Source organism: Pelodiscus sinensis, chromosome 5 (genome assembly GCF_052426305.1).
Source record: "Pelodiscus sinensis isolate ZL-2025 chromosome 5, ASM5242630v1, whole genome shotgun sequence".
NCBI classification, from domain to species: Eukaryota; Metazoa; Chordata; order Testudines; family Trionychidae; genus Pelodiscus; species Pelodiscus sinensis.
The window spans coordinates 128,930,301-128,944,321 of NC_143056.1; the positions used below are offsets into that span (position 1 = coordinate 128,930,301).

The window sequence follows — 14,021 nt, forward strand, 5'->3', positions numbered from 1 at the left end:
CTAGCGGAGCACTTAATTCGAACTAGGTAAACCTCATTCTACGAGGACTAACGCCTAGTTCGAATTAAGCAGTTTGGATTAAGGGCTGTGTAGCCACTTAATTCGAACTAGTGGGAGGCTAGCCCTCCCCAGCTTGCCCTGGTGGCCACTCTGGGCACAACCAGGGAAACTCTTCTGCCCCCCTCCCGGCCCCGGAGCCCTTAAAGGGGCACGGGCTGGCTACGGTGCCCGTGCCAGGTGCAAGCCTGCCAGCACCCAGCCAGCAAACCCTGCACCTGGCACGGGAGGAGCCAGCCACCCTCTGCCACCCAGCCCTCCGCCTCTTCCCGGGACCAGGCTGGCGGCTCCCAGGAGCCTGCCCAGGGCCGCAAGAGGCAGGCTTCCGCCTGGTCCAGTGCGGAGATCATGGACCTCATCAAGGTTTGGGGAGAAGCCTCTAACATTCACGATCTCTGCACTAGCCACAGGAATGCGGCCGTCTACAGCCGCATGGCTGACAGCCTGGCCGCCAGAGGCCACATGCGGACCCGGGAGCAGGTCCGCTGCAAAATAAAGGACCTGCTGCAGTCCTACTCCAGAGCCTGCCAGCGAGGGGCCGACCCAGAGACCTGCCCTCACTTTGAGGCCCTGGACCGCATCCTGGGGGCTCACACCGTCCATATCCCCTGGGTGGTGATCGACCCCAGGGCAGAGAGCCCTGTCCCTGATACGGAGGAGGAGGAGGATTATGCCGAGAGCCAGGAGCCTGCCTAGGACCCAGGACTCCCGAGGCACCCCACAGAGCACATCGACTGTGTCGTCCGAGGCCGAGGAGGGCTCTGCATGTGAGTGCCATCATGCTCCCCTTATGTGTACGGAGGAGGGTGGGGGAAGACGGAGCCCAGGGACCGTGCGCCTGGGCCTTGCCCACCATGGAGCAGCAGCTGGGTGTCATGCAGGGGCCCTGGCCATGCAGAGGGGGGCTGGGTTTCACCCACCATGTCCCCAGGGAGAACTGACCACTGCTCTTGTTTCACCACAGCTGCAGCATCTGGGGACTGCAGGGCGCACCACCCCGCCTGCAACAGCCACCCGCGCCCGGGCCAGCAGGTGCACCAGGAACCAGGAGGACTACCAGCGGCGGCACCTGGGTGAGGTTGGCAAGCAAGCGGGAAAGCTGAGAACCGGCTGTCCAGGGGGGTCCCTTTAAGCACGAGCCTCAGATAGCCTCAGACAGCAGCCACACAAAGCAACTACTGACCTGATGCCCTGCCAGAACTGGTTTCAGCTGCCCTTAAATATGCTAATTCGAACTAGTTTTTAAGTCTAGATGCGCTAATTCAAATTAGCTTAGTTTGAATTAACTAATTCGAACTAAGTTAGTTCGAATTAGCGCTGTAGTGTAGACATACCCCCAGTGACGGAGCATCTGCCCCGCCCGGGCGAGGTGACCCCAGGGGAAATCCCTTTCACTGCGCCAGCCTGCCCCGAATCTCCCCAGCCTCCTCTCCAGCCATCTGGGCCGGGCTGTGGCTGAGACCCGGAGCCCTCGCGTCTCGCAGGCCCGCTCCCAGGGAATGGGGTCGGCTCCCTGCCCCCGGGGAGAGGGGTTGCGCCATTGGGAGACACACGGGGCAGGGGGACTGGGGCAGCTGAGAGGCCTCCCTCTCTGGCTGGGCAGTGCCAGGCTCAGGGCTGAGGCCGTGGGCAGAGGCCACCAGCCCCAAGACTCCAGCTCTGCAGGATGCGTCCCGGCTCCCTCTGCCTCGGTGTCGCCGTCCCCCCCGGCCAAGCTCAGGCCTTGCCCCCCCCCCGGCCTGGGGCCCCTATGGAGGGATTGGGCGGCCTCAGCCCAGCGCAGGCCCAGTTCAGGCAGAGCCGGGGCAGGGGCAGATCATCTGTCTCCCATGGAGACGGCTCCTTCTGGGCAGGGCGCAGGCCTCTCTGGGTTCTCCCCGGCTGGCAGGGCCGCTCCCCTTCCACTCGACCTTTCCATGGGAAGCCCCACTGCCCCCCAGCCCTGCATGGGACTGTCCCTCCATCCCCCAGCACTGCTGGCCCCACCACCCCCCAGCCCCGCATGGATGTGAGCCCCTCATCACCCAGTGAGTGGCTGCGTCAAGTCCAGTGGGGGAACGGAGATGCCCGCTGCTCAGAAACGTGTTATCCACGATCACCGAGGGGTGGGGAGCCACCGGGCCCTGCACCCCCATCCGCAGCCAGAGGCGGCTCTCAGCCAACAGGTGCAACAGAAGGTTTATTGGTTCAGGGACACAGCGTAGCACAGACTGGTCAGCATGGGACCAAGCAGGAGCCAGCACCATCCATCTTGGAGAGAGGGGGGGATCAAAACCCACAGTCCTGCCCCATATCTCTGCACCAGCCAGACTCACTCACACGCCCCAGCAGCCCAGTGCTGTCTGCAGCCAGCCCCGCCTCCAGCCTTAGTCCTGCTTCTGGGCAAAAGGTGTCAGCTGGTTACAGCCACCTCCCGAGCTCATGAGCCTGGGCCATAGTGACACTGCTGGCTGGGGCAGGGTCCCTCGGCGAGTCACACCCCGAATTCCCATCCCCACCTAGACAGCCTGGCTTTGCCCACCAAGACCAGAGCCCCCACAGTGCCGGGTGCTGCAGAGAGCAAGCAAGAGACAGCCCGGCCCAAGGAGTTCACAGGATGAACAGAGAATGGTGGGCAGAGGAAACTGAAGCATGGAACTGGGCTATGAGGGTATGTCTACACTACCACCCTAGTTCGAACTAGGGTGGTAGTGTAGACATACCCTGACTCTCTCATGATCCCACTGCAGCCAGGCAAAGAACCCAGGTGACCCGACTCCCGCCTGCTGTCCTGCCAACTGGGCAGCTAAACCCATCGTCACCTCCCCTCTGAGCGATTCTCCCAGGATGCACCTGGCCAAGGCCCGGCCTGACCTGCTCACTGGACAGGTGTTGGGAGGTCCGGGGGTAACCCCAGCGCTCACAGGCCTGAATGCTGCTAGCTTGGGTGGGGCAGATGCTCGTCATTCTGAGTCTTCCAGGCTGGGTTGGGGTCTCTGGGGGCGGGAGGCAGGTGCCCCTGTGTATGGCCTGGCCCGGCGTGATGCAGGAGCAGACAGGGCCCCTCCTGTTCGGGGCAGAGGGCAGCTGCAGGGGGCATCAGAGACAGCTGTGGGGGGCACTATGAGGAGTGGGGGGAGCCTGTTGTTACCCCAGAGCTCAGCACTGGCCAGATCCTGCCCCCTAGGCTGGGGGTCCCAGTGCCCCTGCTCACCGCAGGCAGGACAGGGCCATGTGACGGGATCTGTCTGGTCACCCCCCACCAGCCCCACAGTGCACAGGCCCATGGCAGTGGATGAGAGGCGTCCTTGGCTCTGAGGGGCACCCCCCAGAGATTACCTGGCAGGGGAGGGGAGAGGACCCTGACCCCGGCACTCAGGGGGAGCTGGCACTAGCCCCGCTGGGGGCTGCCCCGTTCCCTGCGGCCAAGCCCTGCGGTGTAACGGCCCCGGGTTATCGGGGTCCCAGCGCGGCCGTTACTGTGTCAATCCCCTTGTGAAACCGGCCCGGCCGGCGGGGAGATGCTTATCTGCAGAGAACCTGCAACCTGAGAGCGGGGCTGGGATGAGGGAAGGGACGGGAGAGCAGGGCCAAGTGATTGACAGCTCCCCAGGCCAGACTCACAGTGTCCTGCTGCCCAGCACCAGGCAGGGGCCTGCCCCACTGACCAAGGTGCCCCCCGAGTGGGGAGTTTCCCAGCTGGTGTCAATCGGCCGTAGCTCCGTGCGGGATGGAGAGGTGGGGGGGGAATGGGGCAGACCCCAGCTGGTGTAAAGCGTCGGTGGCTGTTACCAGTGGGGCGGGTCCTGCTGTGTTGCCGTGTTGGGTGGGACGCTCCCCCCAGACCTGGGCAGCCGGCAATGGGGCAGAGGCCCTGCTGGGGCCGGTCCCTGAGCAGCTCTAGGTCAGGTCTGGGGGCTGTAGGGCTGAGGCCAGAAGGGCCCATTCGGAGCAGCTTCTCCAGGCCCCATCATTAGCCAGGGAAGGGCCCCGGCCACTGCTGCTCCCCGCCAGTGCTGGATCCCCCAGGAGTGAGATCCCAGGGTCCCACCTGGCTCACACAATGCCCCTTGATCCTTCCCACCCCACGGCCATCCTAGCCCAGTCAGCACCTCCAGCCCACCTGTTCTTGCTGGGACGCACCCCCTGCCATCCGCCGTGAGCTGCACCCAGCTGGGCCAGGGATCCTCTCTCTCGACCCCCAGCCCTCCTAGCCCAGCCCTGAACTCCCCTGACCACAGCTCTGGAGGGCCCCTCTCTCCCAATCCCCAGCCCCAGCTCTCCCTGCCTTACACACTGGGCCTCCCTAAAGTAGGTCCCTCGTGTCTGGGACCCCTTCAAACTGCTGCAGGGATTAGGGGGAGTTGAACCCCGGATCCCCTGTGGTCTAGGTCAGGGGAGGGGAACCTCAGGCCTGGGAGCTGGACGCAGCCCTTGGCTGCTGCATCAGGCCCCAAGCTCAGGGCTCACCCCCAGCGTTGGGGAACCTGCGCTGGCACTGCAGCCCCCCCCGCCCCCACTGCCCCACCGCAGGGGTGGAGGACACAGAATGTACCAGGCTGGGCCCTGCTAGGCTCTGGTGTGGGAGGGGAGCGCGGGGAGTGTCTTTCTCCTTAGCTGGGGGCCACATCAGTGAGGGGAGGGGTCAGTGGCCCTGAGCCCCAAAAAGGTTCCCAGCCCTGGTCTATGAGGAGTCGTGTGCCCCATCATGGTCCCTAAGGTGGCGAAATGAAGCAGCCAGTGGGTCAGAGCCCCGGTTGGGGATGGGGGCCGGCGAGCCATAGGGGGGCAGGGGTGGGGGCACAAAGAGCTGGGAGCTGATAGCAGCTCTTTCCCCACCCTCCCAGCTTCCTGCCCCAGCTCGGTATAAGGGGCTGGGAGGGCTGGAGGGGAAGTCAAAGATGAAAACTGGGGGGGAGGGGCAGTTTGTCAGTTTGGTCTCGGTGAGGTGGGTGGTGGGTGTCCAGCTTGGGGCTCAGTGTGGGTTCCCTGGGAGATGGCAGGGGGGCCCAGGCTGAGGGTCAGTGTGGGCTCCATGGGGGATGGAGGGGGGCCCAGGCTGGGGGTCAGTGTGGGCTCCATGGGGGATGGAGGGGGGCCCAGGCTGGGGGTCAGTGTGGGCTCCATGGGGGATGGAGGGGGGCCCAGGCTGGGGGTCAGTGTGGGCTCCATGGGGGATGGAGGGGGGCCCAGGCTGGGGGTCAGTGTGGGCTCCATGGGGGATGGAGGGGGGCCCAGGCTGGGGGTCAGTGTGGGCTCCATGGGGGATGGAGGGGGGCCCAGGCTGGGGGTCAGTGTGGGCTCCATGGGGGATGGAGGGGGGCCCAGGCTGGGGGTCAGTGTGGGCTCCATGCAGGATGATGGGGGGCTCAGGCTGGGGGTCAGTGTGGGCTCCACGGGAGATGGAGGGGGGCCCAGGGTGGGGGTCATTGTGGGCTCCATGCGGGATGATGGGGGGCCCAGGCTGGGGGTCAGTGTGGGCTCCATGCAGGATGATGGGGGGCCCAGGCTGGGGGTCAGTGTGGGCTCCACAGGAGATGGAGGGGGGCCCAGGGTGGGGGTCAGTGTGGGCTTCATGCGGGATGATGGGGGGCCCAGGCTGGGGGTCAGTGTGGGCTCCATGCAGGATGATGGGGGGCCCAGGCTGGGGGTCAGTGTGGGCTCTATGCAGGATGATGGGGGGCCCAGGCTGGGGGTCAGTGTGGGCTCCATGGGAGATGGAGGGGGGCCCAGGGTGGGGGTCAGTGTGGGCTCCATGCCGGATGGCGGGGGGCAGGGGTGGCCCGTCCATATAGGTGAACTAGGCGGTCGCCTAGGATGCCAAGTTAAATGGGGCGCCAAGTGGTGCAATGTTTTTGAGGGGTTTGGAGGTGGGGGCGCCGATTGCATGGTTGGCCTAGGGCACCAGTTCCTGGCAGGTAGTCTAGAGCTACCCCTGTGGGGGGCCTAAGGTGGGAGTCAGCGTGGGCTCCATGGAGGATGGCGGGGGGCCAAGGCTGGGGGTAAGTGTGGGCTCCACGGGAGATGGTGGGGGACCCAGGCTGGGGGTCAGTGTGGGCTCCACGGGGGATGGAGAGGGGCCAAGGCTGAGGATGGATCGTGCCTGGGACTGGCTTATAGTGTGTAAAGTTGGGGGCTGGCACGTGGGGCTGGAGGCTGGGAGTGGACGCAGGCGTGTGGGTAGGGTTGCTAGGTGTTTGGTTTTGAACTGGACAGTCCAGTATTTGAGCTTTCTGTTCGGGAAACAAATTGAGAAAATAGAAATGTCTAGAATCTTCTAACTAAGATGTCATGTCGATTGTGATGTCATGTCAAGTGTGTCCAGTATTTTTGTTGAAACCATCTGGCAACCCTATGTGTGCGGCTGGAGAGTGGAGCTGCAGAACCGGAATCAGGGGCTGGCTCATGGGGCTAGAGGCTGGGGATGGAGGGCTGAAATGTGGGGCTGCAGAATGGGGGACAGGGGCTGGGGGCTGGGGCTGGAAGGCTGACATGTGGGGCTGGAGAATGGGGTACAGGGGCTGGCATGTGGGGCTGGGGATGGGGATGGGAACTGGCACATGGGACAGCGGCTGAGGCCCATTCAATGGGTGCTCCCCACACTCCCTCTCCCCACAGAACACGTGCACACAGAGGTACCGTGGCTGCCTGGCCTCCATCCATAGCAACCAGATCAACAGGCAGCTGTGCCGAATATCCTAGTGGGGCCAGGTGTGATTCGGGGGACTCATCTCCTCCTTGGTAAGTAGGGTTGCCAGATGGTTGAACCAAAAATACCGGACACTCCTCCCCACCTCCCACCCCCTCAAAAAAAACACCAGGGAAAAAATTCTGTTGAAGAAAAAAAAAGGGGGTGGGGAGACCAAAGTTGCTGAGCAAAATAAATAAATAAAACAGCATTAAAACAGCATGTCCCCTTTCAGAGTGAGTACAGTCAGAATCGGAATAGGGACAGACAGACGGGATGCTGGGCTAGATGGACCTTTGGTCTGACCCAGTATGGCCGTTCTTATGTTCTTATGACAGGGGAGCAGTTTAGCACTAAGACCAAGGGGAGGCATCGCTTCCCCTTGGTCTTTTTGCGGGTAGCCTTGTGGAACCAGGTAAGCATGGGGGCGGGGTGCTGGGGACGGAGGCTGGGTGCTGAGTGTGTCGCAGGGTTGTCACGTGCCCGGTCTTTTCACCTCCTGGCAGGGAGAAAAATCAGAAAATACCCGATATCTTAAGTGTCTGGTATTTTCTGAACTTTTTTTACCAGACAGAAGACGAAAATACTGGGCACCTGGCAACCCTATCGGTAAGGCCCTGCTGCCCACCTGGGCCTGCCCCAGAGATGCCCGCTCACCCTGGTGGTGGGAAATGACCCATCCCCCACAGCGGCTCCGGGCCCACAGCCGGGTCCCTGCTCCGGGCTGCCCCTGGGAGGCAGCGCTGGGGGCTCTGGCAGTTCAGGGTTTGGTCCCAGCCCCCCCCATGCTCGGGGGCCCAATGAGCTTGGCTGTTCACAAGGTGCCTGGGGCTGGTGGGTCCTGCCCCCCCCCCTTGAGCCACAGCCCCTGGCTCTAGCCCTGGGACCCACTGGCTCTGCAGTAGCCTGGGCTGCTTGGGAAAGGGCCTGGGGTTCCCTAGGGATCCTACGCCAGCCCCTCCCCCTGCAGAGCCGACATCCCGGTAAAGACGGGGTGGACGGCAGCCCCGGAACTGCAACAACTGGGCCGGCAAGACCTCGAGACGCAACAGAAAAACGTGTCGCCCTGTGCACTGCAGGTGAGGGGCCACTAGGGAGAGGGGTGGTTGTGTGGGGAGGAACTCCGCTGGGTGGAGCCCTGGGGGAAGGAACTAGGGCTCGGGGGGTGGGGTCAGGGGGAGGAATTGGGGCTAGGGGGGTAGGAACTGCGGCTGGGTGGAGGCCCATGGGAGGAACTGGGACTAGGGGGGTTTGGGGGTTGGGGGAAGAAACTGGGGCTGGGGGGGCCCTGGAGGAGGAACTGGGCTGGGGGGGCCCTGGAGGAGGAACTGGGCTGGGGGGTGCCAGGTGCCGGCCGGCGGGCACTAACCTGCTCTCTCTGCCAGGGGGTCACTGGAGAAGCATCAGCTGCGAGACTCGTCTGCCCTTTATCTGCGAGATCCCTTCACGCTTTCCCTGAGGGGTTTCTTCCCCCCCGGGGTCCTGCTGCCCTCCCTGCTGTGCCGGCCTGGGCCCCCTGCTCCGTCCTGCTGGGGGTGCCCCTGCTCCCTGCACCCGGCTCGCCCTGTGCCGCAGGTCCCAGCCCTGCCCCAGCTCCCTGGGGGCAGCCCCACCCCCTGCGCTCAGGCCTGGCCTGGGACTCCCCACAATAAAACCGCTTCCCTCACCCCGGCCCCGTGTGGCTCCTTCCAAGGCCAGGGCTGAGCCTCTACCCAGCCAGCAGCCTGGCTCTCCCCTTCCCCGGTCTCTGCGCGGCCTCCCTCTGGTTCTGGCGCCGGGGCTGCCTGGCGCAGAATGTCAGTCAGCCCAGGGGATGGGGTGTGGCTGGGAGAAGACAGGGAGGCTTTGTTTCTCGGCGTTCCGGCCTCCCAGCTCCTGGCTGCTCCTGTACATGGTGGTCAGGTGTCCGGTTTTGAACTGGACAGTCCGTTATTTCAGCTTTCTGCCCGGGAAACAAATTGAGGAAATACCGGGCATATAAATGTCTGGTATTTTCTAATGAAGTAAGTTTTATTATTATGAGTATCAGTACGTAGCTACACAGTAGAGAGGCGGGGGAAGGCGGGATGGAATCCCCGGGGCCGGGGCTGCCTGTGTGCCCCGCCAGGACTGTGTGTGGGACGGGCAGCACCCCAGGATCTGCATGCATCCAAGACAGCCCCAATCCCCGCCAACCAGTTCCCCCCCAATATCCTCAGGCCAGTCCCACTCCCTCCAACCCCATCCCGACCAGCCACCCCCCCCCAATCTCCCCTGTCCAGCCCCACTCCCCCAACATCCTCTCCCAGATTGCCCCACTCCCTGCTGGCCGGTTCCCCCACCCCAGTCTCCCCTGGCCAGCCCTGCTCCCCCAAACTGCCTCCTGGACAGCCCCGCACCCCGCCACCCAGTTCCCCCCCCAACCAGCCCCACTGCCCCCCAATCCGCTCCCGGCCAACCCTGCTTCCCCCCAGCTATTCTCCCCCGCCCCAATCTCCCCTGACCATCCCCACTCCCCCCGGCCTCCTCCTGGCCAGCCCCACTCCCCTCCCAGCCGGACCCCCCCCCCCATCTGAGATCAAGTGGACCCAGTATTTTTCTGATATCATCTGGTAACCATAGAAAGGACTGGTGCTGCCTGACAGTGGCTCTGCTCCCTTCTGGGCCAGGCATCTCTGCACCTTTTGCTTGCTGGGCACGTCCCAGGGGGACCCCAGAACTGGACACGGTCCCCGAGCAGCAGTAACTCCCCCTGCTGCCCCAGGTGGGGTAACCCCCAGCCTCTCTCGCTCTCCCCTCCCAGCCCAGCCCCAGCAAGAAGGAGCGAGGCCAGGGGTGCTGAATGAAAAGCTGTTTTATTGCAGGGAGTCACAGGCCACAACCAAGAGTGGGGGGCCAGGGGCTGTGTCCCCCTGGGGAGCTGTGGGGGGGCTGGGAGGGGAGCCGACTCCAGGGAGCAGGGGTGGAGCAGGGAGGCCCAAGCCAGCAGAGCGATGGGGGCAGGGCAACCCCATGAGGGGAGCATCTCTCTCAGTATTCGCAGATAAAGGGCAGGCGAGCTGCGCAATTGACGCTTCTCCAGTGACCACCTGGAAAAGAGGGGAGGGGGTCAATGCCCTCCAGGCCTGCACCTGGCGCCCAGCCTCCAGCAAATCCCGGACCCCTGCGACCCTCTCCCCCCGTCCTAGCCCCAGATGCCTTGTCCCAGAGATGCCCGGTTCCCCTGCTCCAGGGCCCACAAGCAGTGCGGAGATCCCCATCTCCACCCTGCACCCCCGCCTCCAGGGCGACTCACCTACGGTGCACAGGGCCACACCATTGATCCCACAGCCATAGTTGTTCCCTGCGGCCCAGTAGGCGTAGTTCCAGGCGCTGCGGTCCAACCAATAGGCGTTCACACAGTTGTGCTGGAGGGGAGGAGAGGCACTGGGGTAGGCTCAATGCTGCCCCATCTTCAGGGCGCCCCGGGGAAACCCCCCTCCCTTGAGGGCCGGGGCCATCGCTCCCAGGAGCCGCTGCTGCCCTGGAGCCACGTGGGGGTGGGGGTCCCAGCGAGGGGCTCTGGGTTTGGTGGGATGGGGGACAAACCCCAGGGCTGGATTCCCCTGGCATGTGCTGGCCCCAGCCTTTGCCTCGGTTCCCATCCTAGAAATCTGAAGGTGAATGGGCCCCAAGGAAATGACCAGCCATGCGGGCAGCTGGGACCCACGCCTGAGCCTGCTGAGCCATCCAGGGCTGCCTCTCAGGGAGCAAGCAGGCGCGGGGGGCTTGGCTTGGAGCTAGGCCCTGGCTGGGGACACACTGAACAGCAGTCGGGGTTGGATCCCCGTCCCCACTCTGCACTGCAGGAGATGGGCCCCAGGGCCCACATGGGGGTTATCAACCCTCCTGGTTCCCCCAGGAGTCTCCTGGAATCAGGCTCCATATCCCAGGGGCTACTGAACTCAACCAGGAGATTTGAGGCTGCTAAAAGTCCAGTGGCTCAGCAGGGCTCAGGCAGGCCCTGGCTCTGCACCGCTCCCAGAAGCAGCTGGCATGTCTCTGCTGACCCTGGGGGGTAGAGTGTCTTCACATGCGGCCCCTGCTCTGAGTGCCAGCTCTACAGATCCCATTGGCTGGAAACGGGGCAATAGGAGCTGCAGGGGATGGCACCTGAAGGCAGGGCCAGTGCATGGAGCCCCCAGTCCCGCCAGAGGTCGCTGGGATGTGCTGGCCGCTTCCGGCATGGCATGGAGCCAGGCTATGCAGGGTGCCTGCCTGAGCTGCCCAAGGTAAGCACCACCAGGCTGGACCCTGCACCCCCCAGGCCCTTCCCAGAGCCTGCATCCCCCAGCCAGGGGAAAGTAAGCGAGGGTGGGAGGGACTGAGAGAGGGGAGATGGAGGGGACGGGGGCAGGGCAGGGACAGGGCGAGGAAGATGGGGCAGGGGCCAGAGTGCCCTAGCCCACATGGGCTCTGCCCAGTGAGGGGGGGGCAGCGGGGCTAGAGCTCTCCTTACCCTGCGGTAGGTGAACCCGCCGATCCACACCTGGCCTTGTGTGGTGCGGGCGCGAGCCATACAGCGCAGGTGCTCGTTGATTGAATGGCTGTGGATGGAGGCCAGGCGGCCACGGTAGCAGCGGGCACACACATTCTGTGTGGAGAGGGAGAGAGGGCAGCCATGGCCCCAGGTACACCGTCACATCCACCAGCCTGGGCCCCACCTGCCACCTCCTGCACCTATGCCCCCTCCACTGCCCCAGGTACCACCCACTGCCCCTCCACCCCCACTGCCCCTCCTCTGCCTCCATGCCCGCCACCCCCCTGCCATCAACCCTTCCCATGACATCCCTGCACCCCCTCTGATGCCTTCCCTGCCCTTCCCTGCCCTCCCCTGCCTCTCTGGGCCTCCCACCCCACCTCCTGACCCATCTGTGAGTCCCCCACCACCTGCCCCCTGCCCACTCACCTGGGCATTCCAAAAGGTCTGGCAACTGTTCACAAACACATAACGGCAGGTGTGGCCCCCAGTGCCTGGCACGACCATCCGGAAGGTCTCGCTCTCCATGGGGCAGGGTGGCTCTGGCTCCCCAGACTCCACCTTGCCCTGTTCATTTCGTATCTCCTGCTCCAGGGCACCCGCATCTGGGTGGGTGCACACACCAGTGGACCCTTCCAGCCCCAAGACAGATCTCAGCCCTGGAACAATCCATGGATACAGGGGGTTGGGAGGGGCCAGGGGACCCTGGTGTCCGGGCTGCTGAGGGTTGGGGAGTCATTGGGAGTTTAGGGGATGCTGGGGTCTGGGATGAAGAGGGTCGGGGGAGATTGTGGGGTCAGGGAACCCAGGTGGCCAGCCCAGAGTGGGGCTGTGGGTCGGTGAGAGCACAGATCGGGGGGTACTGGAGCCCTGTCCTGTCCTTGCTGGGGTCTGACCCAACCCAAGCAGGGTGTGCGAGAGGGGAGGTTCCCATTGGGGAGATGGCCTATAGGTCAGACACCCCCTTGGGGTGGGAGAAGTGCTATTGCCACAGGGACTTGGGCCCCAGAACTTACCGAGCTGGTGAGCAGAGACGGCCCCTAGCAGGGCAAGTGACAGGACCAGGGACAGCTTCATCTTGGGTGGAGCTGGGGGGTGAACTGCTGTGAGACACAGATTGACCCCCCCAAATTCCTCCCACCCCCACCGAGCCCAGACTGACCGCTCTGCTTAGAACCCCTGCCCCCACCATTGCACCTGCCTTGTACCTCAGTATGGGCACCCACTGGCTATGGAGAGAGACTGTCAGGGAGAACAGCATGGGGCGTTAGCCTGTGGAACTCCCCACCACAGGATATAAGAACCGAGTGCACTGAGCAATACCAGGCCTCTCTGGGCAGCAGGGCAGCCTCAGGAGCCAAGAATGAGGCCTCATGAGCTCAGGCTGAAGGGCAGGAGCTGAGCAGACCCTGGGGTCAGGCTGCGATTTGCTCAGCCACAGAGAGATGAATTATGGGAGTCACCTCCTCAGGGCATCTAGTGCTGGCTGCTGAGAGCCAGGAGTGATGCCCTCCCCCCGGCACAGATCCCCGTCACCTCCCCCAGGGGCGAATGAGAGTGCCGCGGGGCCCTGGGCAGCGAAATTTTGCGGGGCCCCTCCTTTGACACGGCACATGCGCAGGGCCTCGGGAAGCGCAGGGCCCGGTGCAGCCGCCTCGCTCGCCCTGCCCTAAATCCACCGCTGACCTCCCCCCACAGCCCCTTGGGCCACCCAGAGACCCCGCTCACCTCTGTGACAGCCACCAGTCTGGGGAGCTCTGCCTGGTCCAGCCGTGCCAGCCCCTTATACTGGGCTGGAGCAGGAAGCTGGGGATGGGGGAAGAGCCCAACTCCCAGCCCCTTGTGTTCCCCCTTCCCTGCCCCCCACAGCTTGTGACGCCCACCCTGAGCTGTGCCCCCCCAGCTGCCTCATGTCGCCCCTTTGCGGCCATCAGGGGAGCTCACAAATGAGCTGTTTCCCCCGCCCCCTGCCCATCCCAGCCCAGGTTCCCTGCAGATAAGCATCTCCCTTTCACAAGGGGATTGACACAGTAACAGCCGCGCTGGGACCCCGATAGCCCGGGGCCGTTACACCGCAGGGCCTGGCCACAGGGAATGGGGCAGCCCCCAGCGGGGCTAGTGCCAGCTCTCCCTGAGTGCCGGGGTCAGGGTCCTCTCCCCTCCCCTGACAGGGACTCTCTGGGGGGTGCCTTTCAGAGCCCGGGACCTGCCCTTCCCTGCACACACACACACTTACTGCCATGGACCTGTGAACTATGGGCCTAAGGCTGGTGGGGGGTGACCAGGCAGACCCTGTATCATGTTACTGAATTTTAGGGAAGCTGCCAGATCACCGCTGCACCCATGGGAGGGGGGGTGTTGGCCCCAAAAGTGGCACAAAGGGGGCCATGTGAGGTGTCAAGTAGAAGCCTCCTTTCTTCTGATTCTCTATATGCTATTCATGTGATTGTATAATGTCTGTGTGTGAAGTTATAAGCATGTACTTTGTATGAGTACTGAATATTTCTCTATATGTGGTTGAGTAATGGGCCAGGAATGTTTGCCTATGGACATGCTAATGAGCAAGTCTCCAGGGAACAATGAATCTCTGGAGGCCAAAGACACACCTGGCCACTGGCCGTGTGACTCTCTCCAGCTTGGAAGAAGCCAGGAGGGGAGATAAATAGGCCATGTGGCCAACTCCATCTTGGTTTCCAGATCTGCTCCTGATCCCAGATGTGGCCTCGCAGGGAATCATGAGCCGGGAAGATTTGTGGACCCATCCTGGCATAGGATGTGCACCAAGGACTTTTAAGCCAG

At 63.7% G+C, this 14,021-nt stretch overlaps 1 protein-coding gene across 1 annotated transcript; it reads right to left on the bottom strand.

Annotated features, from left to right (window-relative positions):
- Positions 1–9,558: 9,558 nt before the first annotated feature.
- Positions 9,559–12,306, bottom strand: LOC102450769 (bone marrow proteoglycan-like). Its single transcript, XM_075926072.2, has 5 exons — positions 12,239–12,306; positions 11,652–11,881; positions 11,202–11,336; positions 9,999–10,110; positions 9,559–9,792 (listed from the first exon to the last, which is right to left on the bottom strand). Exons 1-5 carry the CDS (start codon positions 12,297–12,299, stop codon positions 9,734–9,736), a joined length of 597 nt encoding a protein of 198 aa, XP_075782187.2. The 5' UTR covers positions 12,300–12,306; the 3' UTR covers positions 9,559–9,733.
- Between the last annotated feature and the right edge of the window lie 1,715 nt (positions 12,307–14,021).